Source organism: Heloderma suspectum, chromosome 12 (assembly GCF_057233095.1).
Source record: "Heloderma suspectum isolate Gila_16-S chromosome 12, 16-S_ref, whole genome shotgun sequence".
Taxonomy (NCBI): domain Eukaryota; kingdom Metazoa; phylum Chordata; class Lepidosauria; order Squamata; family Helodermatidae; genus Heloderma; species Heloderma suspectum.
The window spans coordinates 9,025,608-9,053,479 of NC_139469.1; the positions used below are offsets into that span (position 1 = coordinate 9,025,608).

At 42.2% G+C, this 27,872-nt stretch overlaps 1 protein-coding gene across 3 annotated transcripts in view; it reads left to right on the forward strand.

The window, feature by feature from the left end:
* SDK1 (sidekick cell adhesion molecule 1) overlaps positions 1 to 27,872 on the forward strand; it is an 851,863-nt gene that overhangs the window by 373,617 nt on the left and 450,374 nt on the right. For all 3 annotated transcript variants that reach the window (XM_084818282.1, XM_084818285.1, XM_084818283.1), the window contains exon 5: positions 5,111 to 5,244. In XM_084818282.1, coding sequence (XP_084674408.1) covers positions 5,111 to 5,244 — 134 coding nt within the window. The remainder of the gene's footprint in view (positions 1 to 5,110; positions 5,245 to 27,872) is intronic.

Consider the following 27,872-nt stretch of genomic DNA (forward strand, 5'->3'; position numbering starts at 1 on the left):
AGGGAGCTATCTGGGTTACCATTTCAGCGGCAAGAAAAATATCTAAAAAGGCTAAGTGCTTGAAACCTTCTGCTGATGTACCGGCCAAGAACATTAAAAGAAGGTGACCGAAAAGACTGAGAAGGAATGGGGCATCGCGCCTCTGCCTCCTCTTCTCCAATATGTGCAATAGCTATGACTCTGCCTCATGTAGTGGTCTTGGACCCAATCCCCATGGCCTCGGAGGGTGAACTTAGAAACACACTGCCTCTTCCACCCCATCCAGCTCTGTCAGATCGGGTCCGAAGATCCAGGGCTCCAAGTTGCCTGGAGGCGGCATTGCGGTCTTCTTGGTTCTGACCTCATTTTTTACCTAGACAAAGAGACTTACCTCCTCAGTACTGATCTCCAGATCCATACCAGTCCAGCTACTGGTGTGGATATTACAATCAGGACCGATCTCATTCTCCAAACCAGGAATGGGATCGCTACTCCTGACCAGACTTACAATACTGGATCACATTGCTCACACCTTAACCTGGTGGACAAACCTGGCAAATCTCACTCTGGGAATGCCTTTTGCCCATCACCTCTGTCCAGAGTACTGACGACTAAGGGATGGGAGGCTCATTGCGGCCTTCTTCAAGCACAAGGTCTCTGGTCAATGTCAGAAAGAACCTGTCACATAAACTACCTATTGCTATTAGCTGTATGGAAAGCACTCTGTGCTTTTGAACCGTATGTCCTACAGAACCACATCCAGTATGTCCCATGCAGACCATTAATCTGTTTTTGTCCTTATCACTTTTCCAACCTGATAGAATTACCTGCTTTGGTTTTCCTGCTGTGTTTAACATAGTTTTAATGTTAAAAAGCACTAGAATTTATTATTACATTGGACTGATGCTCCGTTACTATTTCAGTAATGTATGTGAGGCCAGGTGTGCCATCTGGCAGGAAGCAAGCATTATTCCCTCTGTATGAGGGTATTGTTTTGTTTTTCCTCTCAACCTTCCATTTGATCCAGAGGCTCTGTTTCAAATCATCCTTGGAGGTTTATTTCACCTTCACCTTTGTTTTCCTGAAGAATCAAGGTGGTGACATATTCATTGGCATACTGATTTTTACATTAGACACATTTTTGCTTTTAGATGCATCACACTTCTTTACCAGTATTATCTCTTTATGCCACAGGTAAATTACTGACAGATTAAAACCAGTCTTTTATCTTTTCTACTCCCAAAAGCGTAATATGCTAAATAACCTGGATTCAGGCTTTTGGTTGGAAAACTAGGGCATTGGCATGAGTAAAAACAAACGAGTAAAATTGAAAATGAAAACTATCTCTTTGTCGAGCTTTATGGTAATATTTCAGAAACAATCTCATCACAGTCAAGGAAAAAAGTGTACTTTTCCCAAGCACTTTAGTTTTCATGCTGGGAATGGGAGCCACAATTGAGAAAGCTGTTTTAGGCACATTTGGGGAGTACTCCTGATTTTTCATCACTGAACTGCGTATTACAAACTTTTTGTCTTTGTCCTGGTAACTAAAACTCTTGTCCGTGTACTAGTATATGCTAGGCCTGCAATCAGATTAATCAGTTAGCTTAATCAATTTTTGAAACTTAAACCTACTAAAAATTAGGCCTGTGCACTGCTTCGGCCCAAAGCCTGAGTCTAAGCGGGCTGCTTCAGGTCATTTTGTGCCCCTTCCGAGGCCAAGCGGAGGGGGCACGAAGTGACCCGGAGCGGGTCGGGGGCTCTCCGAAGCACTCAGTCGGTGCACTTCAGAGGTTCAGCCCCCCCCCCCGGTGCCTCCAGGTCCTTACCTGAGCCACCTTGTCCACTGGCACTGCCTTCTCATCACCGCTGCCACTGCCCGCCACCTTCACTGCTGCTGCTACCTTCTGCGCCGCCATCTTCTGTGCCGCCACCGCCTTCTCCTCTGCCTTCACCACCTTCTCTGTCACTGCCACCACTGCTGCTGCCTTCTCCACTGCCGCCAGCTCCTGAGGCCTGGACGCAGCGACTCTTCTTGCAGGGAGTTGCCATTTTTAAAATGGCAACCTGCTGGAAGTTCCAGGAAGTTGCCATTTTAAAAATGGTGACTCCCTGCAAGAAGAGTTGCCATGCATCCAGGCCTCAGGAGCTGATGAAGGAGGTGGCAACGGAGAAGGTGGCAGCAGTGGTGGTGATGGAGAAGGCAGCAGCAGCGGTGGTGACAGAGAAAGCAGTAAAGGTGGTGGGCGGGGATGGAGAATGCAGCGACGGCAGCAAGGAGAACATGGCGGTGGCAGTGGAGAAGGCGGTGGAGAAAGCGGCGGCGCGGTGGCGACGGCTGTGGCAGAGCAGGAGGAGGAGGCGGCCCAGGTAAAGAGCTGGGGGGTTGCGCAGGGGCCTCAGGGGAGGACCCGAAGCGGGGTTCGCCATCCAAATCCCGCTTTGGGTTTGGGGCCTACTAAAAGGTACCCCAAATAATGGAGTGAGAGATTAATTTCTTATTTTAAAAAAAATGCAAGTGCTTATATAAATGGCAGATAGTAAGCATCATCTTAAAAGGCATTCTCTAGTCATCTCATACTGTCAGGAACTGTCAGGAACTGCTGACCATTGTTCCATGTGGCAAGCCACTTCAGCTTCTCAGTGAAGAACCTTCTAGACTGATCATTGGCTCTTTCTAGACAGGAAGGAGTATAAGAGGGCATCCTGACTCAGTGGAACTCTGCCTGAGTAACAAAAACTACCGGAGTCTCTTATGCTTCTAGTTTTGCTCTTTGGTCCTGACTCCAGGCTTGTTCTTTGGTCCTGCTTTTTGGTTTGCCCTCCAATCCTGATTGCTCTTCAGTCCTGTCTTGCTCCACAGCACTGCTCATGATCCATCCCTGACATATGCACAGGAGGAATGCCTCTTCTAAGATGATGCCTGCTGCAATTCACATGGGCATCATCTAAACAGAATGCACCTATACTTCTTGTTTCAGAACTACTGGGCTTTTTTGTTTTTTTGTTTTTTACCCCTATGCAAACTTAATGAATAGATCATCGTTGATCAACTAAAACTGGTATGACTACTACTAGTCATGATGGCTGTTTATTGATGCCAGTATCAGGGGCAGCATACCACTGAATGCCAGACATTGGGGAACATTAGTGGGAGAGCACTATTGCCCTCATGTCCTACCTTTGGGCTTCCCATTGGGGCATCTGGTTGGCCACTCTAGGAACAGAATGCTGGACTAGATAGGTCCTTGGTCTGATCCAACATGGCTCTTCTTTTGTTTTTATGTTATGTAGATTGCAGCCTGAGTAAATTCATGTCTCAGTTGCTGCAATGACTTCATGGCTTACATCCCTCCTTCCATTTCTCCCCATGTGAGTTACTTCAACAGACCCTGGCTGAATCTTCCCACATTCTCATTTAATATCTGCAGTGGGTCTCTTTAATTTTCACATCAGTTTACGGCTCCTGCTCTTACATTTGAGGCCTTTAACTTTTCTCCTCTGACTTTGTATCCTCAACTTCCAGCTAGACAAGAGATTAACATGTCCAGTTAGACACGGATCTTGCTCCAACCCCATGCTTCCTCTCTGGACTCTGCTTTTCAAATACATGTGTTGGTAGTATGGAAATCTCTACTGCAAGATTGGTGTAGATTTAATTTTAAACTGGATGCTGATGGCTGAGTAAATGTGGAATGTTGTCTAGTATTGTAGGCAAGAACAGAAATGGCTAGAGTAATTTTACAAGGGAAGTTTATAGAAGCATTTGTTACAAGAAAGGGTAAACTTATGTTGGCTCTGGTATTTACTGACTCCTTTGAGATGATTCCACTACTGACCTATGAGGTAGTGCAATTATAGCTGTCAATTAGAGACAGCTTTGCTCCCCCGGCCCCAGGAATGACTTCTCAGCTGAGCATGTTAATTAACCATTTGCACCACCTCTTCGTATATGGAACTGAGATAACTGCACAGGCCACAAATAGAGAATATTTACCTTCTGAGATTCTGTTGCCTTTGGTTTCTTTCCACACATTTCCCCCCCCCCTCCCCTGTCACCCCCTGGGGTAAGTTAACTCTTTATAAAAAAATTCTTTAATACTAGCTTTGTGATGAAATTATATTTACTGAGAGGACTGGCCTTAACTATAAGAATTAAATGTTACAACTTGGTTTGTAAATGTTGCAAACTACACAAGATGCAGCAGATGTGAGATTGGATCTGCCAATTATTTTATTTTTACCTTAGCCATTGGGCCTCCATTTTTGTTTGTAGACAAAATTTCCATGCTGGAGGAAAGGGTTAATACCTTTTCCCAGTACTGTTTTCCACATCCAAACTGTGTCTATTTCACCCTAAACTGCTATTAGGAGGACCATGTAAGCTGCCTTGGGTTCCCTGCAAGGAAAAAAGGTGGGATACAAATGTAACAAACAAACAAATATTAGATGGGGTTGGTTGGTGGGATTTAGGCTGAGAATGTAGTGGGGGAAAGGGTTAAACCACCCAGTGACCAGCTCAACTGCTCTAATCAAAACACCAGAAGCTGTTTAAAGATTAAAAAAAAAAAAAAAATCTTGGGGCGATCCTATTACAGATCTCAAGTGATTCTTGTGGCTTGCTGTGTAAGTGCTCCTTTCACAATTTCTGTGGTTAGGGTGCAAAGAATGCAGAACTAGGTCTATATGGATTTGAGTTTCTCAGACATCAGCCCCTCATGGTGAATGGCAAATTGCTTTTGAAATCAAAGGGGAGTTTCCAAAGCTATTTCTAATCTAGCATGGAGCTCTGTTAAAAAAATTAATCAACTCAAAGCTCTCACTGAGCATGCATAGGTCCTTGGACATGCCTAAAATAGCGCTCTGGATTCTAGTCTCTGTCACGTTAATCATAAAAAAAAAAAAATCTAAAAGGGTGCGATACAAGCAGGGCGGGGGGAGACCAAGGACTTGTTTCTCGCTCCTGTGTGTATTTGAAGCTTAACACTTTTTCTTAGCAGCAGGTCATTTGACATTTGACTTCTGAATGCCATATAGAAGTCTGTCAGACGTAAGAGCCTGTGTATATTTTGCAACTTAATGCTTCTTGTCCTAATTTAATAGTCATTTTTCTCTCTCCCATCCCTCATAGAACCATCACGCTAGAAAATTGGTTGGTCATCCTTGCAACATCAACAGCAGATGCCGGGTGTTACTATGTCCAGGCAGTCAATGAAAAAAATGGAGAAAACAAGACAAGTCCATTTATTTACCTGAGTGTGACAAGTGAGTACTGATATTTTGACAAATGCATTCTGAAACAAGCATCACACATAATGCAATAGGCATTGTTCCCACACAGAAAAGTGGCTTTTGCAGTGCTTCTCATCTGATGTATAACCTACAAAAAACAGGACTCTGAGAGGAATTCAGCTTCTAAATGGTGAATGAATTGCGAGTGGAGATGGAGTAATGAAGAGACAGACAACAAAGCTTGGACTGAAACTGGGCCACATTTATTGAAATATCTGCAAAGGGGAAAACCTAGGACAGGCACTGTTTGTACCAGCAGCTAGCTGGCCCCTTTATGGGCAAAAACATACCCAGCCTGAGGGATGGCGTGTCAGCCTCACCGCCCCTCCGGACTGCTCCTTATGGGGGAGGTAGACCTTCCCCTGTCACCTCCTCCCAGGGCTGCACAGCTCCTGGGTGAGTGAGGTGAGTTGGTCTCCCAGGCAACCCTTATCCCCCCACCAAGCTGCAAAACCCATTCGGGAGGCCTCAGGCATCACCTGTCACCATAACGTGCCTCTGAATGCTCACCATCACTATGTTCATTCTCCTTTTTGCCCGTCCTAGCCACCAACTGAAATGTGACCTAAGCTGAGGAAGAATTAGACCAGAATTACCTACAGGACACACCCAACCCCATTAACAGTGTGAAGTATGCGAAAAGACGTGCAGTCCCAGCCAGTCGGACTGTGAGCCAAAATTCCTACTTGGCCCCCCCCAAAACAGCAACCGGTTGTCACCCACACTGCTTAAGGGAGGGTGGGAGGGAGCCGCACGAGTGAGAGACTGCTTGGGGAGGGGTGTGGATCGAGAACAAACCTCTCTGACCCCTCCCCTCTTGAGTGTTGCAAAGGGCTGCCCAATAGCAGCCTGTGACGCCTCTTCACCCCACCCGCCCGCAATGCCCCCCCACCACTGCCAGGCAAGCCGGACGTGCGGGTAGGGCATTTCTGAATGTGTATTAAGCAAAACAGTCTCAGTTTCAGAGCTTTTCACCTGCCTCGTTCTTTACCACAATTCATTAAAAAACAACAACCCCACATGCATTTAGGTACATTTTAGGGATGGTGGAGAATTTCTCCCCGAATCTTCAGGGGGCTGAGCACCAACGCATTCGGCCCCCCGAAATCGGCAGTGAAATTCTCTGCCCCCCCGCCCCCTCCGGGATGGGACTTACCTTTGGCGAATGTCCCTCCCAGCGGCGGGTCCCAGCGGTTCGTCGGCCTTTCGTTGGGGGCGAGGGCAGCAGCCGGTCTTCCAACCGGCTGCTGCCGCCGCCATCACAAAGTGTAAAAAAACCCCCAAAACCCCGTGATAGGCTACGTAACGATTAACGTAGCTTATCACAGCTAGATTTCCAAAGTCAGCCATGATAGGCTACGTTAATTGTTACGTAGCCTATCACGGGTGTCTTTGAAAAAAAAAAAAAGCGCGTACGCAAATGGCGGCGGCCTATGGGCGCCGCCATTTGCGTTCCTTATTTGGTCCCGGTAGTCTACGTAAATCTTTACGTAGACTACCGGAACCAAATAAGGAACGCAAATGGCGGTGCCCATAGGCCGCCGCCATTTGCATATGCGCTTTTTAATTTTTTTTTTCAGAGTCACCCGTGATAGGTTACGTAATGATTTACGTAGCCTATCACGGCTGACTTTGGAAATCTAGCCGTGATAGGCTACGTTAATCGTTACGTAGCCTATCACGGGTTTGTTGGGGTTTTTTTAGACTTTGTTTCGCGGCCGGGGAGACGGGGCGCTTCTCCCGGGCCTGAATTTCAGCCAGGCGAGGCGGGAAGCCTCCCCCCCCCGGCCTGAATTTCGCCCGGGCGAGGCGGGACGGCTCCCCCCCCTCGCCTGAACTTCGGGGGGAGAAGCGAAGCGCCTCCCCCCCACCGCGAAGCTCCCCTGCGAAAAGGTAAGTGACTTTTGTACATCCCTAATACATTTTGAATGAAAATGCATGAATTTTTATAATCAGAATTTTAAAAAGTTAGATTTTTGCATCCTTTTCCATTCCATACACTGATAAGTTGCTGCTGTTAGAATTTTGTTAAGAATACTTCTTAAGACATAAAGCGCCTGACTTAGCGCCTTCATGAAATACACAAGAAAAGTATGTATTATATATGTTTCCTAGAATTGTATTATAAGCATCCCTGACTTCAGATGTTGGACATGATTAATTGAGCACCACTGTTTATTTATTTTGTTACATTTCTAAAAAATAATACAAGTATACATTAAGCTATAGTAATGTGAGCAATTTGTATATGGTTGTACATTGTTCCATATCCACGGAGCTCCTTTATGGAAGGGCTAACTTACGTTTTCTTTTGACAAAAGCCCCGTGCCTCCAGTTTCATCCATTTGGAAGAGCTAGTACTACGGATATGTGTCAAATCAGCAGGAGCTAATATGAAAACTGCTGATTAGAAAGTACAGAAAAGAGTTCCACTGTGTATCTGGGGCTCTGCCTTGTGCTTCTTTTGATCCCAGCCATAACATACAATCAGTTATCTGAATGGCCTCAGTTCTATCAAAACATTCACATAAACCAAGTTTTGGTTAAACAGGCATGATAGTTAAAAAGATTTATACTTTGTTTTCCTTGCCTTGTTTAGCTACATATGGCCACTTGTGGAGACTAGATATTGGACAGGGTGCATGTCCTAAATTATTAAGAAAATTTTATCATGTGGAAACTACTCAGAGGATATGATTGACCTTTATATTCGAGGCTTAACTGCTTGCCTTAAAAGTGAAAAGGAATTTGCCATTTGGTCAGAGTGGCTGATGACCATGTTATCTTCCCAGTCCCGATTCTTCCTCTATAATTTGCTGTAGTTTGCTTGAGTCATCTAGGTGAGTCTTCATCATAATCCTTCCTCTGCAGAATCTCTTGCATTGTGGATCTTGTCCTTCATCCCCTCTACTTGTAGCAAGTGATAATCTAGTTTATGGAGGCTAATACATTAGAGTTGGAGGATGCTGCTGCAGTGTCGTGTATTGACCCTTTTCACCTCTACAACTCCATTTTAAACTGGACCTGTGTGACACATAGACAGTAGATATGTGCAAATACTTCATGCAAACTGTGACTTAGGTAATGGAATCAGTTTTTTTATTGAAAGCTGTATAGTTGAAATTATAACATATGATTCTGTCAGTAGCCAAGAACTGACTAGAGACAGGGAATCACCCTTGTTATATTCAGAGATTCTAAAATGTGATAAATTAAAAAAGGCATTTCATGCCAATTTTATTATGTTTAGGTGTTGTACAGAGAATAATGAGAAAGGGAACAGGCTTCTTTCTTTCTTTTTTTGAATATATTTTTATTTATTTTATCTTTATAAATGAAATAAACAATACCAAAATTACCAACAACCTGATCAATACTACATTTTCCCAACAATACAATATTCTGATGAGGACACCACAATAACAAAAAGAGAAGGAAAAAGAAAGGGGAAAAAAAGTAAAAGGCAGGAGGAAAGGAAGTGAAGAAAAAAGAAGATTCTTTCCCCTTCCTTCCCCCTCTCCCTCTCCCTCCCCTTTAAAGAATTAAGTTTAAACTCCAATACTCCCCAGCCTCTGATACCATTCTGTTTTAAAAACTATATCTATAACCTTAACAATCTTACAGTTTAATAAACAACCTTACATTTCAATATCGTATCATCAATCTTATATCCAAGAAACAGGTCTACAATTCATTCCCCAAAGCCTATGTTATTATTATTATTATCAATAATAATAGTAATACATATAGTGTTATATAATAAAACTTAATATAAACCTTCAACAGTCAGTAATATATTTTATACTAGATATATTATTAATTTTGAAATAAAAAATATAAAGAAAAGCAAGAAAAAACAAAAGATGAAAGAGAATAAACAAATATATGTATAATCATTTAACTTCTGAGCTAGCCTGGATCATGTAGACTAAACACAAACCGTTAACAAAGCTTGTTTCAAGATTCTAGTTCACAGGGTTGTAACAGAAATCTCATGCATTTTTACGTTCAGCCATGCCTCCGCCATTTCATGATTTAGAAACTTCTTCATCCGACCTTCAGACTCAATACAAAGTGTAGCAGGATATTTTAAGTAATATTGTAAGCTCACTTGTTTTGCCATATTTTTTGCTTTGATAAATTGCCTTCTTTTATTCGCCACCTCTTTGATGTAATCTGGAAATAACATAACTTTATCTTGTTTCCAGGAAAGGCTTCTACCCTCTCTTGCCAAACGCAGGATATAATTCTTTGCGGAGACTTTTGCAAATTGGACTATGATCGTGTAATCGGTCCTTTTAGCATTTGGCACACAAAATGCCTGCTCAATATCAAGTAAATAATCAGATGGGATAGGGGGTATCTCATACAAAAGTTTATCCACAAAAATAGGCAATTTTACATCATTAGACAGATTTTTTAATCCCAATAATACGTACATTGGATCTCCTCGTGAAGGCCTCCAGTTGAGACATTCTATCAGAGGCATTTTTAAAACAAATTTGTGTCATAGTTTCATTTCCTGCCACTCAGTCTTCTAGCTCATTAATTTTCATCTCCATTTTTTGCCATGATGCATTAATTAAATCTACATCTCCTTGCAAGGTGGTGATGGAATTTTGGATTAAATCCAACCTTTTGGCTTGCTCCATAAATTGCGAAGATAAAGTCTTTATCAGAGTAAATAATTCCCCTATATTTTCTGTTCTTGAAATTTTTGACACGGGGGTGCGGGGGGAGTTGATGCCAGCTCCTTTTTTCTCCTCGGCACAGTCATGTTTCTCTCAAGCAGATCTTGCAGGTCTTCAGGTGTTCTCAAATATTGTTAACATTTCTTAAATCATCCCTCAGAAGTTGCTGATATTTCTTAAAGCATATATTATTATGGAACATGTCAGCCCTGTTTTCTCCTATGAAATAGGAGTCTCAGTACAGCTTTTTGCATTGGTAAAGCTCTGGAGAGATAATCCTGGAATCCAGCCCCCCCCCCACTATCTTGAGGGGGGTACATTTCTCCAAGATGTTATCCAGATGTTGCCTTGCCCCCCTTTTAATTCCAGGGGGGAATGAAAAGGTTTTTCAACCTTTTAAAAAGCTGTTTGAGAAAGTTCCCACGGAGAGCCCGTGGGATGCTACCAGAGCGACATTGGTTCCAACTGGAAGTTGAAAAAGGGAACAGGCTTCTTAATTAATGAGGTAATACAAGTGTTAAAGGTGTGATGCAATATTAGTAAAATGATGGATACTTGTTGGATCACAGTGCTCCTTCCTTCTTCTCTTCTTTTAAAAATAAGCCCTGCCTAACTTCTGCAAGTGAAACTATTCTACACAAAGGTTGCCAAATGTAGAGAGCAAAGATTTTCGTTAAAACAGTTAAGCCACATTCTGTGAAATCATACCTTAGCTTAATAAGCCAATGAGCTTCATACCCACACATGCAGCCACTTCACCCCACCTGTTGTGCAAACCAGCAAACAGTTTGGATATGAAGCCAACTTCAAACTGTGGCTTCATATGCTGGTTTGTTCTGAGGCCTTTAACCATAGTTTCCCAATTTGGATGTAACAGGAAGCTAGAGTTAACTGAAGACTGCCTGGCCTGTTGCGCTTGCTAGCATGAAGGGAAGAGCAAAGCAACTGCATTTTTCAGCTTATTAATAATTGCCTGAACAAGGCCCAGAAGAAAATGAAGAGGGTTTTTGGTGGATTTTGTGCATGTATATTGTACAACAGAAGCCTATTTATATTTTCTGCTCTTGGTTTCATCTTCATTTCAGATAAAATATGTTAATGGTTGATTTATTTTTTATATTCATGTCATGTATTTTTGATTGTCTTACCTAGCATTGATTCTTTAAAAAAATGTTAATACATATACTTTAAAAGGTGCTATATACCTATTGATGTGGGAACAAAGGACTTGTGGTGTTAGGCTACTTCCTCATGTAATAGCATATGCCCTTTCTAGCAATGAACTGTTCAGTTATCCATTGATCACTGAGAACAATTAAAGTTAGATACGCCAGTGTTTTGATAAAGAAATGGGATGACTGAACTGGGTTTGCTGACTAGAACTTCTGTATACATCAGAGGTCTGGAGTTTTCAAATCTCAGGTGAGTTAGATTTCATTCAGAATAAGAAAATGCAGAGTTACCAAGGGAAAAACCTATTACAGGGCCACCTATTGACCTGGTTCACATGACATGACAGCCCACCGTGGCTTAATTTACCTGTGGGAGCTGTTGTGGGGAACCCTAAAACAAGCCATGGGTTATTTGAGGGTTGTCTAACCCTCAAACAACCCTGCTGCTTGGGTTGCATGGCAAATCCTGCTGCCGGGCGGCTAGGGGTGCCATGCAAAAATGGTGCTGCAGGTGCTAGATGTGATGTGACAGCCCCCACGGGTAAATTAAACTACAGTGGGCGTACATGGGATTAGTATAAGTATAGTGATTTAGTTATTCTGTGAGTTGGAAGAGGGGTCTAGCTCTTTCTGAACATGTTATAATTACCTGTGTGTACTGTGTCTATGTAACTATATAACTATTTGCTTTAAAATGTGGTTTTTAAATGGCATAGAACTTGCAAGGCACATGCATTTTAAAGGCAGAACTAATTGAAGTTGAATTCAGTCTTGTACTAACTCTATATCAGGGGTAGGGAACCTGGTGCCTTCCAGAAGTTTTGGACTACAATTCTGATAATCCCTGACCATGCTGACTGGGGCTGATGGGAGTTGTGGTCCAACACATCTGGAGGGGTCCAGATTGCCTGCCCTTGCTGTATAGCATTCAAAGACAACTCTTCATTCAAACATCATTAACCCTACTGTCCTTCATTTCTCCCTATGCTGGCTGAAAATGGGGAAGATTCCCCACCAGGGGAAAGAAGGAAAGAATTTCTATGGCAGAAACGTCCATACCAGCTGACTCATAGTGAAGCATTTTGTGGGAAGAGAACAGTATAGTATTGGAACTAGATCTGGACTATGTGTTCCTAGCAGTACTGAATAAAAATTAAATGAAGACTAGAAGTTAGATGCATAGTCACCCACAATGAATGAGGGGCTGCAGGAGACTGGCCTATTTAAAAATCTACCCAAACACAGTTAGGTGCTGCTAGACTACTGAAGCTAACTGACTGAGAAGAGTTCACAAAGATACAAGCAGCAGCACAGCTGGTGGAGTCTACCAAGCATCTACTCCTGCTGACTCAGTGTAGGAAATTTGGGCAAGTGGGGGGAACACTAGCCTGAAGGCGTTATGGGTTTGGAACCTGATACTTGAGCCATTTCCTCTTAGTGAGAAGATGTTGCCCATTATCTCACTGGTCCCAGACAGCTAGGTACAACTTCTGCAGCGTTGTTCTATTCTCTTTGAGAGAGACAGTAGTATTGCGTTTCATAAAATGATTCCTTTGCACCGTTGACTGAGGCTTAGGCCCAGCTGCTACAAGAAGACTGACAATGGGGTTGATGTTACAGAAAATCCCATCTGAAGGCTTACAAAGGAATTCCCCAAGAAAGCTTTTCTCAAACACTCATAAATAATAGCAGTGATTTGAGCGGGCTCTGAGGTAATTTGCATGATAACTCATGTAGGTACCAGAGCCGCATTCATTGTCTGATGAGAAGGCCACGGAATGAGAAGCCAGACCTAGAATATCTTGCAGCGTTTGCCACAGATTCCCTGTTTTACTTTGTAAAATAGGCTTAATAATTACATTCCCCTCCACCTTGCTAAGTTGCTTGAAAAAACTTGAATAAAAGATGCCGTGTAACCTCTCTTTCTCCTGTGTGCGCGCGCACGTGTGTGTTTTTGGCAGCACAGGAAAAGCAGCTATACTTAGAATTTAATGACACTCATTTATAAAGTAGGCTTTAATGGTCTGTATTACATAACCACTAATGCACTCTGCAGCTCATTTTCTGATCTTAATTAACATTTGGGAATAGTCAGTCTGTGGCCAAGTGAATAAAACATTTACAATACACCATAGGGGCCAAAGAACGGCATGGACATATAGAGAAGGAAACAAAATGAAGATTTTTTTTTTAAAGGGGTGTGAAGTTCATGCAGGTGTTCTTTTGATTCTTGGAGGAAAGATAATGATTATACGAATAACAGGAAAAGTTGAGATTTAAGGATTTAAAAAAAATATTTTGCCAATGAAGAGGTTAGAATGTTGGTCACAACTGCTTTGATGATACTTTAGTGCCAGAAACAGCAGGTTTCAGAGATGCTCATTACGGTGCTAACTTCTTTTAAGCAAACAAGATAAAGGTGGCTGCCTTGAGGTTACAAATGAGGAAAATGGAAAGAAATATACTGATCTCAGTAGACATGAATGAAGTTCACCTGGCTTGCAATCAGGCAGAATATAGTCCTGAAAGTGTATGCAAAAGACAGTGGAGGAGACTTCCAAACCACAACCTTTGGAAGGAAAGATAAAAATGAGCCCCAATAAAGTAACTGGAAGCCACAGTTACAAAGTCTGCAGCGAAATATTGAGACAGATTCTGGAATAGGTAGCCAAGTAAGTCTGTTGCAGCAAAAATGATAGTGTTGTATAGAATATTAAACATAAATGTATTGTAATGAGAAGTTTTGTTGGCTCCAGTTGCTTGATGATGATGGTATTGATGGCTTATTTATTTATGTATTATTTATTTAATTGCTATACCGCTCCATAGCTGAAGCACTCTGGGCAAATCACAACAATTAAAAAACAAAACAAAACATTAAGTTCTGATGCAGCCTTAGAACTTCATGAGGTTATACAGAACAGAGAAGATGTACATAGTGAGACAAAAAGATACAAGAGATGCAATGCTTAGTCTAATCAAGGTTACTGTGCCCCTAAATACAAACCTACGAAACAAGATTATTGCCAGCACTGATTATTTCATAGCCTAATCAAAGTAGGGGGTTCCTAATCTTACAGAAGCCTAAGAGTCCAGGTAAAAGACAGTGGGACACAGGTATGCCCCCTATACACCAGACAGTGTTCAATCTGCATAATCTGGAACAATTACAGGGACAGGCCCATCATTAGGCAGAGTGAGTTGGATGCTGCTAAACGTGCCAATAGCCCCCCAGCCATTCCTCCTGAGCTCCTCTCCTGGCTGTTCCCATCCTTCCGAGTTGGATGCTTGCTTGTTGCTGGACTGGGCTGGCTAGCTGACTCACTGAGTTGCTTTCTCCCAACATGACACAGATAGTGCTCTTTGGAGAGGCCCCTGACTGAGCAAACAGGAAGAGAGGCAGCCAGCCCAGAACATGCACTCCAGCAGGTATCATGCATATATTGCTCTGCTGACATCAAACTCTCTGGCAGCACCATTGGTGCAATTGTTTGAGTGGGCATCTTTTGAGCACACAGGTAGCAGGTCCTAGGCAGAGTGATGAACAAGTTCTTGAGGACAGAGCTGTGTGCCCTGCACCACCTAAACTAACTTGCTACCCTCAGATGTGGTAGAAGACACTGTCCCATCACCAGTGTTGAAGTAAGATTCAGTTGTCTGTCTGGTTGCCTTCTGCATATGGAATAGGGAAGCACAAGTTAGTTTGTTCCCTGAGGCAGAAGGCCAACCCTGGGAACAAAGGTTACAGCATTGGGAAGGAGGCACACACAATTATTCACCTGTAGCGAGAGATGCATCCATGGTTAATTGAATGTTTATTAAGTGAAATTCTGCCTTGGCATGGCACATTTCACTATAGTGAACATGTATCTTTTAGTAATTTAATTTGATTTCATGTAATTGATTTATGAATTGTACCCTCCACCTACCAGGCTCTCAGGGCAATATATAATAAAGCTACAATAAAAACAAAGTAAAAACATATACATCATAAAAAACAATAAATGCAGGAATAAAAACGTTCAGTATAATATTATTACAGCGTGTCAGTAAAGAGTGACATAAAACACTAAACACCGTTTCACCGTTTGCAGCTAGAGCGCAAATAGTGAAAGCGAGTATGACCAAACACAGCTATGGCAGTGTTGGCGACAAAGAGATCGTACTTCTCTGCCACAACTGCATCTGCTCGGTGTTGTCCAGTGGAGCCTTTTCAGGTGGTGCAGGGCCTTCCTGGGCCTAGGAAAGCAACAACTTGAATATTCAAAAGCCCACTGTGATCAATTTGCTGGGCATTTTGTTGATACAGTCACTTGTATCCATGCCAGTTTAGCACTATTAACACAGTTGGAGCTGGTTGTGACCAGAGTACTGTCTAACCATGTTATCATGGATGCTTTTCAGTTTGTACAGTCTGAGGACATGGGCAAACTGCTTGTAGGATTGAGGCTCACCACTTGCTGTCTGGACCCTTGTGCATCCTGACCTGTGAAATCGGCCAGAGCTGGGCTGGGTATGTGGTCTTCAGAGGTGATTAATGGCCTCTTGAGGGAAGAGGTGGTCTCCAGTAGCTTAAAGGAAGCAGTAGTGAGGCCGCTATTGAAGAAACCTAGTTTAGATCCATTGGTTTCTGATAATTACTATCCAGTATAAAATCTACCATTTTTAGGCAAGGTGCTGGAGCATGTGGTGACTTCTGAACTCCTGGAAGTGTTGGATGATGCTGATTATTTGGATCCATTCCAGTCTGGGTTCAGGCCTGGGACAGAAACAGCCTTGGTCACCCTAGTAGATAACTTACCAGGAAATGGACAGCAGGAGTGCAACCTTGTTGGTTCTCCTGGACCTCTCAGCAGCTTTTGATACAATCAATCATGGTAGCTTGCTGGATTAGTTGTCTGGGTTGGTTGAGGAGGCACCATGTTATGGTATTTCCAGTCCTTCCTGAATAATATCTCAGAAGATGGTGCTTGGCGACTTCTACTCCACTCTGTGGCCATTGGCCTATGGGGTGCCACAAGATTCCATCCTGTCCCCTATACTTTTCAATATCTATATGAAACTGTTGGGGGAAGTCATTCAGAGGTTTGGGCCAAAGTGCCATCAATATGCAGATAACACTCTGAGCTCTACCTCTCATTTCCATCTAATGATCCTAAGGAGGCTGTTGAATGCCTGAACTGATTTCTGGAGGCAGTTCTGGAATGGCTGAAGGCAGACAAACGGAGACTTAAACCCGACAAGTCAGAGGTGCTGTGAGTGGGAAAACTGACTAATCTGGACAGAGGAATACATCTGGTCTTAGATGGAGTCATACTTCCCTTGAAGGACTAGGTGCGCAGATTGTATGTGTTGCTGGACTCAGTGCTAACTAGAGATGTATAAGAAATTTGTTCCAGTTCAGAATTTTACCCAGTTTGCACCTTCTGGACTCGGACACAATTCTGCGGTCAAAGTCTGTACATTTCTGAGCTTGTAGTGTGATTCGTGGACCAAAAAAAGCATTCGACAGCATGCATACATTTCAAAAATGTGTACATTTCAAAATGAGCACATTTTAAAAATGTGCACAAATACACTTTAATCATGGGGGAAGAATACATTTAAAAAATGCACAGAATTGATGCATACATTTGGAAAAATACACATGGAAATACACACAGATTTTCTTGCAAAAAGAAAAACAGGAAGCTCGCAATCTGATACTGACTCAGTTCGGAATGGGCTTCGAGATGGAATTCGGAGAACTTCGGCAAGCTCAAGTCTTGCTGATTCACACATCCCTAGCACTAACTGGGGAAGCTCAAGTGACAGCAGTGGCCAGGAGCACTTTTTACCAGCTTAAGCTGGTACTCTAGCTGTGGCCCTATCCTAGGGAGGATCTTTCTTGCCTTGGTCATTCATGCTGTGGTGACATCCAGGCTTGACTACTCTAATCCACTTTACATGGAGCTGCCTGTGAGATGGTTTGGAAGTTTCAGTTGGTGCAGAATGCAGACACCTGGATATTGGTGAGTTTGGGCAAACAGCTCATATGACACCAATACTGCTCCAGCTGCATTGGTTGCCTGTGCATTTTCGAGCCCAATTTAAAGTGCTGATTTTAACCGTTAAAGCCTTAAATAGTTTGGGCGCAAGGTACTTGAGTGACCACCTTCACCTGTACCAGCCTGCCCACACTTTGAGGTCACCAACAGAGGACTTTCTCACTTGCCCACCACCAAGGGCAGTTAAGGTGGTGAGTATAAGGTAGAGGGCCTTTTCTGTAGTGCCCCCACACATCTAGAATCATCTTCCATCAGAGGTTTGTCAGGCTCCTCTGAAGACCCACCTGTTTTCACTGGCTTTCCCATAATCTGTGGGCTGCAGGTTTTATTGGTGTAATTTGTTCTTATAGTGTTTTATAGTATTTTATTGTATATTTTTGTCTATTTGTATGTTTTTGTATGTTTTTTATCTTGTACTCCTCCATGAAAGGATTTCATTTTACCCTTATAAATAATTTTAAATAAATAAAGCCCAGCAGAACAGGACAGTCTTCATTGCCCACCTGAAGCATAATAATCTCTCTATGGATGGGAGTTCCGAATGCATCCATATGGATCTGTAACATACAGCTAGGATGTAAGCCCCCACTCCAAGTGGCTAGTTGCTGTGCTAAAGTCCCTAAAGAATCAGTTTCTCCTTTCCTTTTTAATTGGGAGATGAGTTGGAGGAAATTAAGGATTGTCTCTAAAAATTATTCTGAAGTGGATAGACAATTATCTTTAGACAAATAGTCAGTTATATCTCTCTTAAGCAATGTGTCCTACTTTTAGAAAATTTAACAATGCAGTATTACATCTCTCTCCAAATGTTTTATGAAAAGACACAAAGAGTGTAGCTTGAGTAAATGACTGAAAAGGCAAGTTTGCTAAAGGTGAGTATCAGTAAGCTTTTTTGGCAGCCTGGATTGCTTTCGCAACACTAATCATCTGGAACTGCAGTTTAGGGCCTTGCTGCTGGACTTCCTTGTTCGAGTTATGAAATATAGAGATTCATGTCAGTTTAGTAGATATATAAGTAAATTAGATATTCTCGAGCCCAATTCATAACGTTAGGAGATACAATGTGTTTTGCAGACTTTGATGACTTTTTTTCTGATGCCTGCTTTGAAAAATGCAAAATAAGATTGATGAAATTTTTAAAAACCTTGCTAGCCAGCGGTTCTGAAGAGTCAAAAGATAATAAAGCCAATTATTATTTAACGAAGATAAATTGTCCTCCCAAGCATTGCAAGTGTAAGGAAGGAACCTATTGTCCTGTTGATAAGATTAAAGTAGTGAGGGGACTAAAATTAAATTCTTGGCTTGCTTATATTGTAATTAATTTGAAATATAAGGATGTCATGTTGGTCTGGCCAGTTTCCATTTGTAATAACAAGGCATTTTGTCCCAGGACATGTGCAGTGCGGAAACTGTACTAGATAGTTCCTTGTTCCAATTTGTCTAATTATTAAATTAGTCTTTAATCATAGTGCAACTTTCCAAGAAGCAAATAGTAGGGGTTCTACCATACTTAATTTAGTTGAACTTTATCCACTTTGACTTCCTACGTAGCCCATTGGATCTACTCCTGTGCCAACAGCACTCTTATTCATCTAAACTTCTACTTACCCAAATGTTTTGCATGCCCCATCCCTGGCCCTATGTCATCAGGAGACATTAACATGAACCATATATATGATTAACATGTAGGGAAAGAAAATAAAGTAATCACATAATTCTACATTGTCCAAGTGTGCAGTGGAAAACTCTAGGTATTAATTAATGTCTTCTCTCAAATTGAAGAGCCTCGTGTGGCGCAGAGTGGTAGGCGGCAGTATTGCAACCGAAACTCTCCCCACGACCTGAGTTCAATCCCAGCGGAAGCTGGGTCCCAGGTAGCTCGCTCAGGTCGACTCAGCCTTCCATCCTTTCGAGGTCGGTAAAATGAGGACCCAGCTTGCTGGGGGAAAGGTAGTCACGACTGGGGAAGGCAATGGCAAACCACCCCGCTATAGTCTGCCATGAAAACGCCAGCGAAAGCGGCGTCCCTCTAGAAGTCCGCAATGACTCAGTGCTTGCACAGGAGGAACCTTTCCTTTCCTTCTCTCAAATTATGTAGTGATACCATATGAAACTGCCTTTTTACACAGTTGCACCATTGGTATTTATTTATTTATTTGCCTTTACACCTCATTCTTCTGCCATAAAGGCTTCCAGGGCAGCTTACAGATCTAAGATAGGTCCTGCCCTAAGGCTTACAGACTAAAAATACACAACACAAAAGGAAAAAGAGGTGGGTGGGGGGGAAGGAAATGAAGACAACCCAGATACCAATTCTTATTGTTATACAGTCCTTATAACCACTGGTGATAATACAGATGTAATGCAGCACTGGCTATAATGCAGCCAGATGAGAGGAGGAGCCAAAAATTGCTGGTCTCTCAGCTGAGCTGATGGAGTGCCATGGCTTTCTATCTGCTACAGCCTGGTGGAATGAAAAGCCCCTTTCCATCTAGGCACTGTATATTTTGTACTGTGCACTTTGATGAACAGTGGATTTCCATAGCCTCACTGCTACCTGTGATCTTTTTTTAAAAAAAAACAACTAACGCTGGAAATGCCAAGGACTGAATCTGGGATCTTCAACATGCAAAGCATGTCTTCCACTACTGAGGAATGGCCTCACCCCAGTGTATGGTAACGGCATCTTTTTAAAAAAATTAATAAATTTTGTACAATCATTTATAGTATTTATATACAACCCAATAACAAAACCCTAACCAAATACGAATAAAACAGACATAAAATATAAAACAGACATAAAATATAAAACAGATAAAAACAGCAGGAGCAGAATAAAACCAAAAACCACCAATAGGGAATCACAACACTACAAAAGATCTAGAAACCACTAAACTGACTGAAAGGCCTGGGAAAAGAAAAATGATCTTCACCGGTGGCAAAGACCACAGTTTTGGCTCCAGGCAAGTCTCTTTGGGTAGCAATATTACTCTTTCTCTGGCAGCTACCTGCCTCACCTCATTTGCCAGGGCCCCCAGAGAAGGACCTCTGAAGATAATTTTAGGATCAAGGCAGGCATAGAAGAGAAGACAGTTATTCAGGTAACCTGTCCCAATCCATTTAGGGCTTTACATTTAATACCAGCACTTTAAGTTTGGCCTGGAACTGGACTGGAAGCCCACATAGATGTCAAAGCACTGGCATAATATGATTTTATTGGCTAGTCCTAGTTAACAACCTTGTTGCCCCTTTTTGGACCAGCTGACAATTCCAGGCTATTTGCAAATGCAGCCTCACAGATAATGCATGTAGCGATCCAAATGAGAGGTTACCAGAGTGTGGATTTCTATAGCAGTGTATTAGTATTAATACACCATCTTATTTGCTAAAAAGCCATCAAGGCAGTGTACAGCTTTGCAAGACTATCTCTGTCCAAATAGGGTCACACTTGGTTTATCAGTCTAAGCTGATACAATGACAAACCTGATCTTTTTTAGGGGAAGTGCAACTCTCCCAGAACAGGTTGACTGCCACTCAACTGGGCAGATAAACCACCCACTAACAGTACCTGTCTTCTCTGGATTTAGTCTGTTTATTGGTCCTCCTCATCTGGTCCATTACCACACCCAGGGGCTGGTGCAAAACACCCACAGCCTCAACTGGATTTCATGAAAAGGAAAGAGAGGGAGAGAGTTGGATGTCATGATGGCACTTGTGAAACCCTATAGCATAGCTGCTAAGGCTGAGTGGTCCAAGAGAATCAACAGAACTGCACCACCACTGTCCTCTTGCCAAAGGTCAATATTTGCAAAGGTTGATATTGTAAAAGGTCCACAGGGTGACCAAGACTTGAAGCCCAATTGAAATGATTATAATATATTGATATGTTTATATCCTGCTTCATCAAAATGTCTTTGAGATGGCTTACACGTAATAAAATGGCAACCCACTCCAGTATTCTTGCGAAGAAAACCCCATGGAATGTATCACAAGGCTAAAAGATATGACGCCGGAAGATGAGCCCCTCAGGTCGGAAGGTGTCCAATATACTACTGGGGAAGAGCAGAGGGTATTTCCAAGTTGCGCCAGAAAGAGTGAAGCGGCTGGGCCAAAGCCAAAAGGAAACTCAGCTGTGGATGTGTCTGGTGGTGAAAAGAAAATCCGATGCTGTAAAGAACAATATTGTTTAGGAACCTGGAATGTCAGATCAATGAATCAAGGTAAGCTGGAGGTGGTCAAACATGAGATGGCAAGCTTGAACATCGACATCTTGGGAATCAGCGAACTAAAATGGACAAGCATGGGCGAATTTAATTCAGGTGACCATCATATCTACTATTGTGGGCAAGAATCCCTTAGAAGAAATGGAGTAGCACTCATAGTCAACAAAAGGGTGGGAAAAGCAGTACTGGGGTACAATCTTAAAAATGATAGAATGATCTCAGTACGAATCCAAGGCAAACCATTCAACATCACAGTAATTCAAGTCTATGCCCCAACCACTGAGGCCAAAGAAGCTGAGGTTGATCGGTTCTATGAAGACCTACAACACCTTCTAGAACTAACACCAGAAAAAGATGTCCTCTTCATCATAGGGGATTGGAATGCTAAAGTAGGAAGTCAAGAAATCACTGGGATAAAAGGCAGGCATGGCCTTGGTGTACAAAATGAAGCAGGACAAAAGCTAATAGAGTTTTGCCAAGAGAACACGCTGATCATAGCAAACACTCTTTTCCAACAGCACAAGAGGCGACTCTACACATGGACATCACCAGATGGTCAATATCGAAATCAGATTGATTATGTCCTTTGCAGCCAAAGATGGAGAAGCTCTATACAGTCAGTCAAAACAAGACCTGGAGCTGACTGTGGCTCAGATCATGAGCTTCTTGTTGCAAAATTTCGGCTTAAATTGAAGAACGTAGGGAAAACCACTAAATCATTCAGGTATGACCTAAATCATATCCCTTATGAATATACAGTGGAGGTGAGGAATAGATTTCAGGGATTAGACCTGATAGACAGAGTGCCTGAGGAACGATGGACGGAGGTCCGTAACATTGTTCAGGAGGCAGCAACTCAATCCATCCCAAAGAAAAAGAAATGCAAGAAAGCCAAGTGGCTGTCTGATGAGGCTTTACAAGTAGCTGAGGAAAGAAGGGAAGCGAAAAGCAAGGGAGAAAGGGGAAGATATATCCAACTGAATGCAGAGTTGCAGAGAATAGCAAGGAGAGACAAGAAGGCCTTCTTAAATGAACAATGCAAAGAAATCAAGGAAAACAACAGAATGGGAAAGACTAGAGATCTCTTCAAGAAAATCGGAGATCTCAAGGGAACGTTTTGTGCAAAGACGGGCATGATAAAGGACAAAGAAGGCAGGGACCTAACAGAAGCAGATGAGATTAAGAAGAGGTGGCAAGAATACACAGAAGAACTATACAGGAAAGATCTGAATGTCCCTGATAGCCATGATAGTGCGGTCACTGAACTTGAGCCAGACATCCTCGAGAGTGAAGTCAAGTGGGCCTTAGGAAGCATTACTAACAACAAAGCTAGTGGAGATGACAGTATTCCAGCTGAGCTATTTAAAATCCTAAAAGATAATGCCGTTAAAGTGCTGCATTCAATATGCCAACAAATTTGGAACACTCAACAATGGCCGCAAGACTGGAAAAGGTCAGTTTACATTCCAATTCCAAAGAAGGGCAACGCCAAAGAGTGTTCAAACTACCGCACAATTGCGCTCATTTCAAATGCCAGCAAGGTGATGCTCAAAATCCTACAAGCTAGGCTTCAGCAGTATGCGAACCGAGAACTACCAGAAGTACAAGCTGAGTTTCGAAGAGGCAGAGGAACTAGAGATCAAATCGCCAACATTCGCTGCATCATGGAGAAAGCAAGAGAATTCCAGAAAAACGTCTATTTCTGCTTCATTGACTATGCTAAAGCCTTTGATTGTGTGGATCACAACAAACTGTGGCAAATTCTTAAAGTGATGGGACTACCAGACCACCTTACCTGTCTCCTGAGAAACCTGTACGAGGGTCAAGAAGCAACAGTAAGAACCAGACATGGAACAACCGAGTGGTTCCAAATTGGGAAAGGAGTACGACAAGGCTGCATATTGTCACCCTGCTTTTTTAACTTATATTCAGAGTACATCATGAGAAACACCGGGTTGGATGAATCAGAGGTCGGAATTAAGATTGCTGGGAGAATTATCAACAACCTCCGATATGCAGACGATACCACCCTAACGGCAGAAAGTGAAGAGGATCTAAAGAGGCTTTTGTTGAGGGTGAAAGAGGAGAGTGCAAAAGCTGGTTTGAAACTCAACATTAAAAAAACTAAGATCATGGCATCCGGCCCTATCACTTCCTGGCATATAGAAGGGGAAGAAATGGAAGCAGTGACAGATTTTACTTTCTTGGGCTCCAAGATCACCACAGACGGTGACTGTAGCCATGAAATTAAAAGACGCTTGCTCCTTGGGAGGAAAGCTATGGCAAACCTAGACAGCATAGTAAGAAACAGAGACATCACCTTGCCGACAAAGGTCCGTATAATCAAAGCTATGGTTTTCCCAGTAGTAACGTATGGCTGTGAGAGCTGGACTGTAAGGAAGGCTGAGCGCCGAAGAATTGATGCTTTCGAACTGTGGTGCTGGAGAAGACTCTTACGAGTCCCCTGGACTGCAAGGAGGTCCAATCAGTCCATCCTAAAGGAAATCAACCTTGAGTGCTCATTGGAAGGACAGATCCTGAAGCTGAAGCTCAAATATTTTGGCCACCTAATGCGAAGAGAAAACTCTCTGGAAAAGACCCTGATTCTGGGAAAGACTGAAGGCAAAAGGAGAAGGATGAGATGGCTGGATAGCATCACCGATGCAATGAATATGAACTTGAGCACGCTCCGGGAGAGAGCGCAGGACAGGAAGGCCTGGCATGCTATGGTCCATGGGGTCACGAAGAGTCAGACACGACTGAACGACTGAACAACAACAACACGTAATAAAAACAATACAAATAAATAACAATAAACAAAACAGCAGCAGAGCAAAAACAATACTAGGAACAGCACAGCAGTAGATAAAGAAATGCCGCTAAATCCGGTGCTGGATCCAGGTTTTTGAGGGGCCTTGTGTAAGACACCCTCAGTGGGCCTTCCTCAGTGAGTTTATCTTCTCATAGCCATTGTCAGCAGCTGGTATTGCTCCTCCTCCTATTTCTCAATGTTGCTTGCTTGGTAGGGAGAGAGCCATTGAGCAAAGAGGCAGTGTCATCTGCTGTTCTTCCTTCTTACCACCACTGTTGTCCGGCCACAGTGAGAGGCAGCTGAACAAGCAGGTTGCAATGGTGAAGAGGAGGAGCAACTCCTGGAGACTCTGGTCAGTGGGCCCCTGCTGGGGTGTGGGCCCTCGGTAGGTACCCAGCCATGCCTACCCTTGATGCCAGCCCTAGATAAATCATACTCTTAACTCTAAAACCAGCAACCAATAAACCAATGCACTAAATTAAAATGCCTGGACAAATAAAATTTTTGCCTGGTGCCTATATGGACAACAGGTGCTTAGACCTAGGGATGGCATTCTAAAGAAGGGGTACCATAACAGAAAAGGCATATTGACTTGTCCCCACCACCAAACCTCAATTAGAAGAACCTTCAAAGGGCCTCCCAAGATCAGAGTTTGCCTCTGAATACCAGTTGCTAGAGAACATGAGAGGGAGTTCCTTGTGGGCTTCCCTGGTGAAACTGGCTGGCCACTGTAGAAAGAGAATGCTGGACCAGATGGGCCTTTGGTCTGGTCCAGCAAGTCTCTCCTTATGTTCTCAGATAATCTCAGGGCACAGGGCAGGTTCATACGGTAACTATTAACAGAATATTTACATGCCACTTTTTAAAACACAGGTCACTTAAAGATTAGTCCCAAGCTGCTGTCCTACTTTTTCAACCTCACCACTTTTTAGTTATGTTTTTTTTCTGTACAGTCCTTCTTTCATCACAATTTTTGTGAAGATAAAATAATTGTTCATTCAAAGATGACGTTATCAGCTCAGGAAGGAAATTTTGCTAAACAATAATTTCTGTTTGTCATCAAGACTGGTTGAAAAGTGGCTGTGCGGGGTGGGGGAAGGATTTCCCTTTGAGTTTTTAATGGCGAGGCAAGAGTCAGCAGATGCTGAGGATACAGATGGGGATGTCTGAACCATATCGTTGCATGGATTTTTCATGAGGAGGTCCAGCAGCTCAGGGGTAGGGAGTGGAAAGAAACAGAACAAAACGAGCCAGATCCTCCAGGGATCAGACATTGCAATGCCTGGGTCAAACTTATGCTAGCTTTAGTCCGTGCCATGGGGATTTTACATTCTCTTAACCTCCGTGGATCAGTTTGACTAAAATGAAATTAATGCTTCAATAAGATTTTTCTTTTTCATCTAAAGAAAAGGTACATAGAATAGATGCTGAGGGGGGAATTGCTCTGCTGTGTGACTGAACTTTATATAGCATTGGTTCTCTTAACAAATGTGATTGGAATCCAATGCAGCCCCAAATCAAAGTGTTTTATGAGTTATGCCATGCTTAAATCTATGTTCAAAATAATGACATTTCATTTTGCTCACTTTCTTGATAACCTTTAAGATTTCTTCCTGTCAAGCAAAATTCCAGGAAAAATTCTGCAGCGATTTGTTCTGTCTGTGGCTCTTGTCAGGAAGACGAATATCTGCTTTATGCTTCAGCAATCATTCAATATTCTTTTGTCATCCAGAAAGTTAATTTCAAGTAGCTGTACAAGTGTTTAGGAGCTGAGCTAGATCTATATAGATAGTATCACTAGAAATGTTATTCGTAATGGGTGGCCATGTTAAAAAAAAAACCCTCTTGCCACTGATGTATTTCATGCTGTTTTTCAACTCCAAAGGGAGTTAATACATACACAACACTAAAGAGAGACTTCATCTATTGGTTCTACATTTGAAGAAGTGATTCAGTAAAGCCAAGTCACGATCAATGTGTGCTTGGTTATCAATCCAGCCAGGCTTCTATATATTTTTATTATCATTTTCTCCATGCAGCACATTACATGCAATTTACCACCCATGAGTCATGTTTTCAGGTATTGAACAAACATGGAAACCATTGTTACATCTCTGTTTTGTGGAAAAAACAGAACAACTCTTACAAATCTTTCAGATATGGGGACTAGGGATGCTTGAGGAATTTAATCTTTGTTTAATGTTGGGTTTGGGTGTGGAAGATCCAGGTTCAGATCATACTTAGCCATGAAGCAAATTGTCACATACTGTCATACGGTTGGTTAGAAGGGTTCCAAAATTAGTGAGAGGATACAAGTCATTCCCTTACCTTTGTATTCTTGGGATGCAGCCATAATTCCAGACCTGGCAAACACTGAATTTGGCACGATAGCACCAGTGCTTATACCCTGTGTCTGCATTGTGAGGCGGTGCAAGAAGGTAACTCAGCATGGACTGAGATAGAGCAAATCCAGCAAGGGCACTTATGCAAACATTTAGGCTCCTCTTTGACTTGCATTGGAGCCTATATGCTTAGTGCAACTAGATTTTTCTCATGTTAAGTGGTTTTCCGCAGTTTTTAATGGAAAATGCAGTTGCAACTAAAAGCAGCCTTTCAGATCTGGGCTGTCCTCAAAATAGGATATATATAAGATTGGATCCAGAGATTCTCTTCTGTATGCTGAAAACATATTTTGCTCATGGGAGACCTGCTTTGCACCTCATGCTAGAACATTGTGTGAGAATAATGAAATTAGATCCAAAGATATTCTTCCACATGTGCAAGAGTTTGCATAATCTCCTGTGGAAGTAGAAGCATTAGAACTGCTATGGATAGTAATGTATTCTAGCATTGCACAAACTCTTGTGCAAGTGTTTGCAGAGTAGCACTAGCAGCTATTTTTCTTTCTGCTCATAGTTGTTTGTGTCCAACCTATTATTTCATATCACTGAATCAAAATTTGCTTCGAAGTATTTTGTAAAGCTGACTTTTTAAATTTAGCATTTAAATTATGATTTATAAACCCTATACAGCATTTATATTCAATCTGGATATATTAAAGGGGAATGGGAATGCCCCTTTAGTTAATGTAAATCACCAAAAAAACAAAAAGTTCCGCCATGATGAGCCTCAAAATTCTGCTGCTTATAAAAATGACACATGCTGAGCTAATAACATTGAAACTTGGCATTCATATTTTTTTTTTTTATTATTAAATTTATTAATCGCCCATCTGGCTGGTCACCCAGCCACTCTGGGCGATGTACAACATACAATAAAAACAGTTTAAAACAATAAAATTCTACAATAAAAACATTTTCTAAAATACCCTAACCCACCCCAAATGCCTGCCTGACATAATCTACCTGATGAGGACTACAATTGTGCAAACTTTAAAACTGGTTTAATACAAATTGCCACAGATACAGCAAGTTAAAAAGTTAAAAAAAAAACCTATTTACTCAAGGTTTGACTTGGTATATTACATATTTCTTTTAAATTTGGTGGGAAACTACTAATGTACTTTATTCAGGCTTGTCAAGGAGGTGTGCCTTTCATTGGTTTGGTGAAATACTGAGCAGTGGTTTAAAATTTACCAAGGTTTTTCTGCCCCATAAAAGCCTATGGCAGCAACTGCTGACAAAGTTATGTTGGGC